Below are 12,648 nucleotides of genomic sequence, written 5' to 3' on the forward strand. Positions count from 1 at the left end.
CAATGTCATAAAACAATATGTGTACTACTGTTCCATGAGAAACTATTTGTTCTGTAAGCCTTCACCTGAAGTACAATTAAAAAAAAAAAAAAACACACCTCCTTAGTCTTCTCTTCCTCTTTGTAGTGGGTGAGGGGCCTGAGTACCCGCCTTTCACATTTGTCTATTGGAGTCACACAGAAGCCTTTTGTAGTCACTTAGGAGAGATAATGCAAGTTCCAATTAGATATATCCTGAGCCCAGGGGCAGCACAATCTTTCTTCTAAATGCAAACAGACAAAAATGGCAGTAACCAGCTTATGGCTCTTAGGGAGTTTCTGAACTTGCTATTTTTTATTTCTCTTATTTCAAATCCATAAATCCATTAGGTTTCGCTGAATTCAATGTCAATGCCCTGCCAGTACTTAATACCAGAGCTTCACCTTATGTTATCTGCTCATGTTAAGATTGGACATGTGCTAGAAATTATTCCTGGAAGTGTGAGATGGGGCTTGCCTTTGGAATGCATTTTCTTTAACTTCCACAGTTCAGTAGTTGCTGAATCTTGTGATTTAATATAAAAATATCCGCCTTCCTCCTGCTTCTTCCATGTACAGCGGCGGAAACATTTTGTGGATAGTCTCCATGGAGCCCTAGGAAGTAATACATCATGGCGTATTCATTTCATCCAGCCTTAAAACATAGACCTGTATTACATCCTAACATATTAAAAATCCCCTGATGGAACCATGAATCAGTGACCTCAAAGGAAAGGGAACCTGCACCAGTCAGATGGATAGAATGGATGCTTTTTGAAAATGTAATGTGACTCCTATTTGTTTCTAAATTTAGCAAATGGAGTATATGCGTTAATAACTCTTACAGCCAGCCTCTCAGTTGCATATTTCCAATTAAGTGTTTGTTCATGTACCCACATATTTTATATTATGGATGAAGAATTAATGCCAGTTAATTTCTTTAGTAGAGAAGGGAAAATAGCAAAAATTTACTATGGTAGTTCTACAAACTTCTTATTGTCAAAGCTAAGATCTTCTGCTTTGGATCTTTCTGTTTATTCTTAAAAATATGCTTGCATTCCTTTAAGTATGAATGAAATGCATGCTTCTTTTCCACTTCATGGTAGGGAGCAAGACCTAGACATTTCTTGTCAAGTACTCTTTCAATTGATCATAGGAACACTCTGCTCCCACCCTGGGTGATTCCTCCTGGACTTGCAGATTCTTTTCCTGTCTTCCGCCCACTCAGAGACCTCACCTTGGCCTCTAGCCTTACCCTCACACCACATAACACTCCCTGGACTGGTCATGCTGACCTTCTTGGGGTCCACCTGTTAGATCCATCATCCCACCTAATCTCTGACTCAGGCTCCACTTTACTCATGTTACCTTGGATGTGCATCTTCTGGATAGAAGTACTTTATGATCTCAGTGGACTGAGCATAGGAACACTAATGCAACCACATTAACAAATCACCAGGAAAGAAACTGAAGACTGAATTGCTAAACCACGTGGAACCTTTGTTTGTAGAGAGGGAGACCATCTGAAAGAGAGCCCAGTGCCAGCAGGGGCGGAGGGAGGTGGTAGGGGAGGGCAAAGGCATCGACTCCCATAGTTAAGAGTGTGGGCTCCAGAGCACATCTGTGTAGCATTAAGTCCCAGCTTTACCACTTTCTTGCTTGTAACCTTGAGCACATTACTTAGGTAACCTTGACTATAAAATGGGATAAACATAGCCAACCTCATGGGGTTGTCTTGAGCATTAAATGAGATTATTCATGTAAAGCATTTGGAATGTACTTGGTCTATACTAAGCATTCAGTAAATGTAAGTTCTTTTGTATCATCAAATTAATATTGCCATTATTATATATTGCTTTTAATTAGTCTCTCCCTGGTAGCAGATCTTAACTAGGCACCTATATTTCTTGTTAATTCATTCACTCATTCATTTATCAAGTGTATATTGAGCTCTATGTGCTAGACACTGTGTTCTAGGTGCTTGAGATACATCAATAAACAAAATAGAAATTCCTGATGTCATGCTTATATGCTATTGGGGGAGACAGGCAATCAATAATACACCTAACAAATAAGTAAATTATGTAAGTGTTACAGGGAAAAGAAGAGCAGAGAAAAGGGAATTGCCAGTGCTGGTGGGCAGGTGCGGTCAGAAAAGGCCTCTTCAAGAAGGTGGCATTTGAGCAGGTTTGAAGGAGGAAAAGGAGTTAGCCAAGGAGCTATCTTAAAAAAAAAAAAAAAACAGTTGCCATTGAGTTGACTCTGACTCATGCTGACCCCATGTGTGTCAGAGTAGAACTGTGCTCCATAGGCTTTTCAGTGGCTCATTTTTTTCGAAGTAGATCACCACTCCATTCATCTGAAGCATCTCGAACTTCCAACTCTTTGGTTAACAGCTGAGCACACTGACTGTTTGCACTATCTAGGGACCCCTGTGTGGCTCTCTGGGGGAAGAGAATCCCACGCAGAGGAAACAGACAGTGCCAAGGCCATAAGGGTGAGTGTGCCCAATGCGTATGAGGCCAGCAAGGAGGTCAGAGGGGCTTTTCATCTGAGTGAAAAATGGGGCCTTTGCACGGTTTTGAGCAGAAGAGAGATTGTGTTCTTGTTCCACCTTTCTAGCAGTAACATCCACAGACAAGGCAGGGATGGACAGCCCAGGTGCTCTTTTCCCAGCCAATGGTAACTTCTGCTCGACTTTATCCTGACTAAAAAGCTTAAGCATCTTTTCTCAGGTTTTGCCTTCCTTGTGGATTTATGTGGGCTGAAGGTCTTTGTCATAACTTCATACCTCCAGTTAAGACAAGCCATGTTATTGTTAGGTGCCGTTGAGTTGATTCTGAATCATAGTGACCCCATGTGACAAAGCAGAGCTTCCTCACAGAGTTTTCTTGGCTGTAATCTTTACAGGAACACATTACCAGGTCTTTCTCCTGAAGAGCCACTAGGTGGGTTCGAACCACCAACTTTCGGTTAGCAGTAGAGTGCTTAGCCTTTAAATAAACAAGTCACAGTTTATGAATTTGCTAATTGCTGCTGTCTCTTGTGTATATCAGTCAACATGCAGTTTTTAGCCGTACCAAATGTGTACTTGTAGAGACACCTATAGATGCACAGTCATGGAGAAGAGTTATTCATGATATTGTTTCTGAGTTAATAGGTTTAGGATTACATGGCTGTCTATTGCTCTCTATTTTCTAAATATTTGTTGAAAATGCTTAGACTCTTGTCTTTTGCTGATTTGATAATACGTGAGGTCATGTCTCAATCATATATGATTTCCTCTGGAACAGATATTCACCTTAATCTAGTATGCAGTAATACAGTTATAAATGCAATCAGAATTTAGCTAGATTGAATTGGATTTCCTCATTTAGTTTTTCATTTATTAAGTACTGGGAATTTTTGCTTGGTTTCATGAAAACGATTCAATGGTGAGTGCTGCATTAAAACAATGAGAAGTTTCAGTTAAAGCATTCTGCTAAAATCTATTTAACAATGAAAAATAAGAAAAACAGGATAAAATATGTAATTGTTATAAATAATACTACCATTGATTTCAATGACATTTCTTTATCATTTTGGTCAATGTAGCAAATAATTTTACTTGGAAACAGGGTTGAAGTTTTTTTATGAGAGGATAATTGAAAGATTGGAATGATTTAATGATTAGCGTAACTTCTATGGGAAGTATCTTATGGGAGTATCCTTCTTTGTTGTTGTTGGATGGGGGAGCTGAAAGGCATCTGGTTTGAATTTATTGTCTTCCAAGGCTGTTTCCCATTTATTATCATTAATACTAGTTACTAGAAAGAACATAATCGCATAGCAGATACTCAGTGTGGGTGGGGATGAATTTGGAAATTAACATAGTGGTTTCCTCAGTGGCCTCCCTAGACATGGTGTAGCAGGGGCTGTGACCTGAAATATCTTCAGGGAGAGCAAGAAATGTAAATGGATGAACCAGCCCTGTGTAAGAGCTCAGTTGGCAACTGGCAATCAGTCACATGTCTGGGAGGCAATAGGGAGTGGTGGGGACAGTGGTAACTTGCAGAGAACATGCTCCATCAAAATGGGTCAGCCACTTCTCAACCAATTCCTGCCACATGAGAACAAAAGACTGGTGTTTCCAGATCTTCTGATTTTGTAAGAGAAATCCGAAATCCTGTTTCTATGTGTTAAATTTTCTAGTTTTTAAATATTGGTGACTTGTTTAAAAAAAAAAAAGAGTTGTCTATCTAAGAGAACAAACACTGTGTGGATCAAACTGAACATGCCTGCAGGCCAGATTCAGTCCCCTGGCTGCATCTTTGCCACATCTTAACAGTGGAACCTAAAGCAGAGGAACTCTTTATAAACGGGATCAGGTTCCAGAAGTCTTATTCCTCACTGCCCAGTGTATAGAAATTACCTTGTCACAAGTAGCTTTTGTCAGATATAGTATTCTATTATTACTATTAGCAACAGTGGCTGGATTAAAGTCATTTATAATTCTTATATAATAAATAAATACATACTGTTAGCATACCAATCAATATAGAATTTATATATATTTCTATTTGTTTATATTTCTAATTTAATAGCATTTTTACCTTATTTTATTTCCCTAAAATAATTATAATAATTACAGGTTACATAGCAGTTTAAACTCAGATTGCAGTTCAGAAATCTGAGTTACAGAAAAATTAAACAGACTATTTAAGATCACATGAGTAACGTAGTGGCAATTCTGAGATTAAAATTCTGGTTTATTTACTCTGATCAATAGACTTTTCCTATGGTCTAGATTTATTATCTTCATATGCCAGATTACCAAATTTCATATTGAATCTTGCTGCTAAAAAAAAATATATAGGTACAACATTGATCTATTGAGAAGTTAAACTACCATATTTTTACAAAAATAATGCACGCTTTCTACGTTTGTTTGCCAACCTTCCTTCCCGCCTGTGAGGTATTTTCATAAGCACAACATGATGATTTTTTTACAGCAACATATAAAAGAAAATTGGCATAGTGAAGGTTATGAAATACCTCATTGATGGAGGCCACGGTTGGCAAACAAACATAGAAGGTGCGCATTATTTGCATGCAAATAGGGTATATGCATTATACCCTCCTGGGAAACTCTGTAATATGATAAAGGAACTTCAGCTAAAATAAGAATATGTGCATGTGTGTTTTCAAATGAACTTCAAATTATTTTGTATAGAATTAACAGTTTTTCTTTTATTTACTGTTCCAGAACCATAGCAAGATGAAGAACGTATTTGTTAAAGAAATAAATAGAATATTAAAAGACAGCATAGATGATATTATGTCTTTTATTTGTGACATTTGTTTTCCTAAACTCACACAGAACTGATTTCATAAATATCCTTTAATTTTATTTTGTTTTTCTAATTGATTTAATCGCATTAGTCTGTTCTTCTTAGAGCGAAACCCTTAATTTTATCACAAATGGAACTAAAATATAGCAAACATTATTTCTGATGCAGTTAAAAAAGATACTGAAAAACTTTCAGGTCAGAACACTAAAAGCTAGTCAAACAGCTTAAACGCTTGGTTAGAAATGGACTCTTCCCTCTAAAAGTTATAAAAATCCTTATTTACACATTGAAAATTTCTTACTCAGAATTAATACCTGCCTAGAGGGAAACGGCCTGTTATAAAAGTTTTTTGTTGATATATGTATTTTTTTAAACAGGAGGAAAAAAACCACTATTTCAAAAATATACTTTGTTTGGCTAATTCTAAGAGAATTACCTATTTCAAGACCAAAAAGTTAAAAATGAGGACAACAGTCTTATCCAAACGATACCTCCAACTCCCTTTGTGATTGTGCCCTTGTACACGTATCTTGAAGGCATGTTCATACTTTTCCTGTGATATTTATTTTCTCACAGTGTGATACCCACGGGGTGTGGAAGGCACATAGGGTTACAGACAATAAGAAGGGATGGGCTTCCATCAACGACCAGAATGATGGATTGGTATAAATTACCATAGAGCGATGAGAATAATTCTATCCAAATCCTTTAATGCTTTGCCAAAGGAAGGGGAAACTTAACACACACACACACCAGTGTAATAATCTAATAAGAGTTTTCAAGGTAGGAATGAAGGAAACCCAGGAAGGAAAACCAAAATGGTTGTATATAATTCAGATAAGAATCTTTTATGGGCAAATAAACTAGAAAAGAAAATCGATAAATATATAAAAAGCAAGTCAGGACTTAGCAAAGACACAATAGAGTTTGGAGAAAGCATGAAATGATTTCTTATCGTGTTCATTGCTGCTGCTTCCATAATGCTGGGTGACATGGAGAGCTTTGGGAAGATTTCAAGGTGAGTTACAGAAATGGTTAACAATGGACAAGACTTCCAAGAGAATGCTACATGTAAGAGAACTCTAAAGGAAAGAGGTTGAAGGACAAATGGGAATAGTCTCCACATATTTAACAGATACTCAAATAAAGCTATTATTTATAAATATTTTATAAATATTTATATTTCTACTAATTCTATATAATCTTAGGATCTTTCTTAAAGTGGAACACTAGAAAAGATGTGCTGAAACTCAAAGATAATAGTTTGGCTTGGGTTGAATGGAAGGATTTCAGATGTTGTGAAGGGTTTGGTGGGTTATACCAAAGGATGCTACAGAATTTCTTGACTGAAGATCTGTGTGAGATCAGGTTTTCACTTAGAATGCTGCTGATATGGTTTAAGGGAGTAGGAGGAAGATATCTCTCGAAGTTGCTTCCACTCCTCCTGACTCAGAGACTCTCGGCTCTGAGCAATGAGAAAACATCCCAGGAAGAGAAAATCGACAACCTAAGAAACAGAAAGTGACTCTAGTATTTCTCAACTTATTTATCTTTCTATTATGGGTCCTCTAGGAGCCTTTTTGGAGCTCTGGTGGCACAGTGGTTAAAAGTTTGGCTGCTAACCAAAATGTCAGCAGTTCGAATCCACCAGCTGTTTCTTAGAAACTCTATGTGTCAGTTCTACTCTGTCCTATAGGGTCGTTATGAGTTGGAATCGACTCGATGGCAATGGTTTTTTTTTTTTTTAAAGGAGGCTTTTTGGACACTTTAATAGTCCCCCCACGACCCAATTCCTGTGAACTTTTAATACCGTACATATACTTTATATCTGCTATGTACTGTGGCCCTTTGGAGGGCCACAAACCATTGTTGTATCTAAGATTTTTTTAACACCTCCCCCAAGAACCAATTTTTGCCCCCTTGGGCAATCACCCCCTTGAGAATGCATGCCCTCTATAAACAAACCATGGGTCTGCATGTGAGGTCACTGAGGATGGGAGCCCAAAATTACAAAAAAAATTATATATATTTCAAGTCTGGCTCCAGGGACCATACAAATTCTCATAGCCACATACTCATATATGACCTGCACATGGAATCTTCCGGTTTCCCCTTTCCTTTGCTAAATGGAAAGGTATGAATCCTTGGTCACTTTTATATCATCCAACCAATGGTTTTAATTTGGGGTGGAGGGGTTGCAGATCCTGGACCTCTTGGAGAACAGTAGGAAAGGAATGCACGTTTGTACAGCCTCACATTCTGTAAAATGTTACGTGTATTGAATCTCAGACCTTTATAGCCAAGAAGGGACTTTATAATGAATGGATCAGGCAGACAATACCTGGACCCAAAGATCAATCCCAAAAAGAGACAAGTACACACTATGTACCTCCTGATGTGATGCAATAAGAATGAAACAATATCATTTATGTAGGATATGTTCTTGTTGTTAGGTGCCCTTGAATCAGTTTCGATTCATAGCGACCCTATAGGAGAGAGCCGAACTGCCCCATAGGGCTCCCAAGGAGTGAGTGGTGGATTTGAACTGTTGACTTTTAGTTAGCAGCCAAGCTTTTAACCACTATGGCATCAGGGCTCCATATTAGATATATACAGTAAAGATGGTTAAAAATTTCTTAGGTGTGATAACGATACTGCAGATTGGTAGGAAAATGTTCTCATTTCTAGGAGAAACACGATGAAGTATTTCAAAGTTTCATAATGTCTGCAACTTATTTTCAAATGGTTCAGCAATAAGAGTGTCTATTTACAGACAGAGAAAGAATATGTGGAAAATGCTAACAACTGGTGCATTTAAAGCAAAAGGTGTTCATTGCAATGTTTTAACTTTGAAATTTCAGCGTTGAAATTTCTCAAAATAGAAAAAATAGTGGAAAAAGAAGGAGGAGAGGGGGATGGGGCTGCACCACCAGAGCAGCTGAGTTAGGAGAAAGAAGCAGTCTGTCTCGGATCCAGTGGGCTGGAGGGGCGGGAAGGGCTGCAGGGAGCTTAAGGCCTTCATTTGCAAGAAGAGATGCAGCTATTATGATGCAGTCAGGCCGAAGAGATAAAAATCACTTGTAATGATTTTCTGTAGAATTTGCCAAACAAAGTTGCGTGGGAACAGCAATACCCTGTAATTAAAAACTAAGAGTAGTTTGCCAGAATTTACCCTAGAAGAGTTGATTCGTGCAGTTAGCAACATAACCAGGAGAAAATTGTTCCAAGAAGTTTTTAAAAATATTTGGATTTTTAAATTGATTGGAAATTTCATACACGCAGTTAATAGAAAATAACCTTAATAAGAATGAATAACAAATGTCTTCAGATTCCAGCCTCCTACTTGATTAGGTATGATTGAAATGCGGGAACATAGTCAACTTTTTAATGCAAAAATCCTGTCGTTGGTTTTGCACGGTACACACTTCCTCCTAGGACCGGGGGCCATGTTATCATTTCTCTGTCCCACTGTCCTACAGTCTCACGTGGTATTGCACAGGTTGAGAATTAAGGGCTCTTGTTTCTTTGATCTCAGGATCCTTAGGACAGTCAACTATTCTTTTAGCCATAAGTGATGCTGAGAAAAATCTTTGCCTGTCTTGTCCTTTCAAAGTTACTTAGGGAAGCAAAAAAGAAAACATGTTTGTTATTGACCAGAGTGCAACAACAAGGAGAAAAGTAGCAGCATTGGATTCCAGGAGACAACCTTTCTGAGATCTGAAGCAAGGGCTGGTCTGCTCAGTTAGTTCAATGTAGAATGCCACCATGCACACAGTCAGCCCTTTCTTAGTTTGGATAAAGATTTCATGCTTTCTAGGCCTCTCTTGGCAGCCACGAAAGGCTTCAATTCAGCTCATCATGTATAATAAGACGAAATCAGAGTTGTTCAGTTATTCTTTAATAGTTATTACATTAAAATGCACTAATACATTCTGATCTACTTCCCTCCACCAACTGATATTTTGTTAAATTCAAATGATCACTTCAAGCATTATTACCCCCATCCCAGGCTGTTTGGACCGCCACAATTTTGCAAATGAAACAGAAAAGGCAACATTTCATCAACCAAAACTCAACTGAGGTTGGAAAAGGCAGGATATAGCACAGAATGCATTATTCTGACTGTCTATTGGAATAGAAAATTTGGAAAGGGTAGAAGAAGGAAGTTAGCTCCAGCTCCACTGTTACCTTGGCAACTGTGGCACAATCATAGGGGCAGAAATTCATCTCGTGCCATAATACAATATGGCGGAGGAGGAAAGAGCGTGGAGAAAGAACACATCAGCTGGGTTTAGAAGTTCAGAGGGCTGGTTGAGAAGGTTCCAAATCAGTGGGGTTGGCTGTTTGACCTACATGTACCAAATAACCAATCGTACTTCTTTTTTCACTGAAATTTTACTGTTATGAAGGGAAATCTACGACTCCCTACTCTTAAAAGAACAAACACCGTACTGATGGGGCTCAGGGCTCCTGCTGATCATTCTTGTTCTTTTATGACCTTTTATTTCTTTCTTCTGGGAAACAGGAAAAAATATCTTGAATGGAAGAACGAGGGATGTGGGTGGTAATAAAAAACAGATTCTGTTCAGAGTAAACCGGTAACTTCTGAGTCTTATGCTAGGGACCAGTTTTTTCCCTGTAGTTAAAGTCTGAAGACCCTGCTTGTGGCAAGGATAAACCACCCCATGGAGTGGTCCCTCATTAAACCACCTATTGGGGAAATTGTGTTGGTGCTGCTGCCAGGGTACAGCTCCACAGCCCTGCACCATGTTGAACCACAGGATCACAGTCAGAGGTTTAGGGAACTGGAAAGCAAGGCTTGTTACAGAAAAATTTGCTGTGCATCCAGAGTTCCAAAATTCACTGGGTACTTAGAAAACAAGTTACAGACAAGTCGGCAGGTTAAGAAAACAGAGTGGAAAAGTACAAATCAGCATCTCGGTCTCAAAACCTGAATTCCAGTAAAGCTTCGTCGGCAGGTCACAGGAGAGCTGTGACGCGCTTCGAAGTGCAGTGGCTTCCTCCTGGAAGATCCCCCAGCCAGGAGGGCCCAGGGGATGGTCCTTGTCTGTCCTTCATGTTGTGTCTGCCTGGTGCACAGGTCTTGGCTAGCAGCACTCAGAGGATTAAGAGCACACGAAGTGAGTGGGAAACGTCACCCAGCGGTCACCATTGGTCTTCAGCTCTCCTGCTCCTGGCAGGAGGCTCGCCATTTCAGCCAGGGAGGTCAGCCTCTTGCCCGCTCGGGACTCCATGAGGAAAGAGTGTTCCCTCTTCCTTCGAAACATGAGCTGGAGCGTTAGTGACACATCCTGCTCGTCATCTCTTTCTGGAAAACAAAGGGAGAAGGATGATTAGGTGAAACTATAAGCAGAACAACGACTTGTTGAAGGATTCTGAAAATACCCTGGGGACTGCAGAGTCTTTAAACAAGAGGTTGCAAGCATGGCGCACGAATAAGGCTCAGCCTGCAATTGTGTTTGGTGGCTTGTTTTAAACCAAGCCAAAGCTTAAAAATTTGGCTATTCTGTAAAAAATCCAAATTTCTGACTTTTTCTGAAAAACTGCGAGATCTGGAACCACTGAGAAGCTGGCATTGAAGAATGGTCGTCCCCTTCAGGTGGAGAACATGCTGTCAGTGCGTACTGCTCCCGATTGTCTCGCCAACACGAGCAAGTATCGTTTACCAATTATCATTGGATTTGGACGTCTGTATTTCTTAGAGTAGAGAAAAATTTCTCTTTATCTAAGTTTCAATCAAAGGTGGGAAAACAAAGGATAGCTTCAGTGTGTACCAGTCAAGAAAAGTGGGAGGGAAGACATTCTTAGCGGAAATGAAGAATATGTCAATGTAGCTCACATGCAATCTCCTGGCCTTCCACCAATCTGCATCACCTGCCTGGTTCTTGAGGGCGTTTGCAGATCCCAAATGTGCCATCCTCTCTCTCGCTTCTGGGCCTCTGCCCAGGCAGACTGTCTAGCCTGTTGCCTGCTCCCACCACATCCTACCCCCTTTCTACTTGCCTAATTCCCATTCCTTTTCCCACCTCAAGCAAGTTGACTTCCACCTGCTTGAAAGACCTTCCTGATTCCCCACCCAACCCTCTGTGGAGTTAGCTACTCCCTCCACTTGTGCACACGTCTACTGCATGTAACGCACTGGTTTGTGCATTTGTGTGTGTGCGTGGGCTATGGGCATGTCTGTGGGCTCCACTAGACTGTGAACTACTAAGCAGCAGAAAAAATAAACACTCATTGAATAACTACATGTGTCTTTCTTCTTTGTATCCCTTGTTCCTAGTACAGTGCCTGGTACAGGCAAGTGCTCCTCTTTCATCTCCAAGAATGGCCTGGGCAGCAGGCTGTGCCATTCAGCACTTGGGAGGACATGTTTAATGCCATTTTAATTAGGTGAATGAGCTGCCTCCAAGTTCTACCTGTTGCAGAGCTGCTGCCAGCTGCCATGTCTCTTGTAAGCTGACCTGCATCACCCCAGTTGATAAAATAGGAAATGCCTGAATAAAAGGAGCTTAAGAACAGGAGAAAACCATATAGATGTGTTGGTTAAAAAATAATAATATACGTGGGTAGAATCTGGGCACCTTTGTATCCATATAATATTATTAAAGATGGGCAATTACATACAGATACATATATCAAAAATTAAATAAGAATTTACTTATGTTTACTACTAATAGTATGTACTAGGTGCCTGGGAGACTAAGTTGCTGTTCTCCAGTTACAACTATCTATTGGGAAGAAAGAGACAGAGACTCTAAAGTACTAATATATTACTGTACTAGACTAATTAGTATGTATACTAATATACAATGACATAAATGTGAATATGTACAGGAGAGGAGGGCACGAGGCATAGTGGAACCAAATTCACCTGCGTTAGATCCCAGTTCTGTCCCTTATTACCTTTGTGACCTCCCGGAGCCTGCAAGCCTTAGCTGACATGTCCATTTTTCAGGGATACCTTCCTTAACCTCTGATATGAGGGCATATCCCCCTCTGCCACCGTTTCATGGAACCCTTCTTCACAATTGGAATAGTCTGTTGTACGTTTCATTCCTGCCTGCTTGGTTCACCCCGTGTAGAGTCCTGTAAGAACCACGGGTGTAGGGATGTGTCTGCTCTGTTGGTTGCTGTACTCCCAGGCCCTGGCAGTTAGTGTTCAATGAATGTTTGTTTAATCAAGCAATGAATGAGCCCCTGTCTCCTCATCTGTGAAATGAAGACCATGATACCTACCTGACAAGGTTATTGAGAAGGTGAAAAGTATTAACATATATCAT

At 39.7% G+C, this 12,648-nt stretch overlaps 1 protein-coding gene across 1 annotated transcript in view; it reads right to left on the reverse strand.

Moving 5' to 3' along the window:
• Positions 1 to 11,812, reverse strand: part of EQTN (equatorin) — a 42,108-nt gene extending 30,296 nt beyond the window's left edge. The window contains exons 1-2 of the mRNA XM_023741855.1: positions 11,785 to 11,812; positions 10,507 to 10,676 (exon numbers count right to left, since the gene is read on the reverse strand). Of these exons, the coding sequence (XP_023597623.1) occupies positions 10,507 to 10,676; positions 11,785 to 11,812 (198 nt within the window). The remainder of the gene's footprint in view (positions 1 to 10,506; positions 10,677 to 11,784) is intronic.
• Positions 11,813 to 12,648: the final 836 nt, after the last annotated feature.

The sequence above is a fragment of the Trichechus manatus genome, unplaced genomic scaffold, assembly GCF_000243295.1.
Source record: "Trichechus manatus latirostris isolate Lorelei unplaced genomic scaffold, TriManLat1.0 scaffold00192, whole genome shotgun sequence".
NCBI classification, from domain to species: Eukaryota; Metazoa; Chordata; class Mammalia; order Sirenia; family Trichechidae; genus Trichechus; species Trichechus manatus.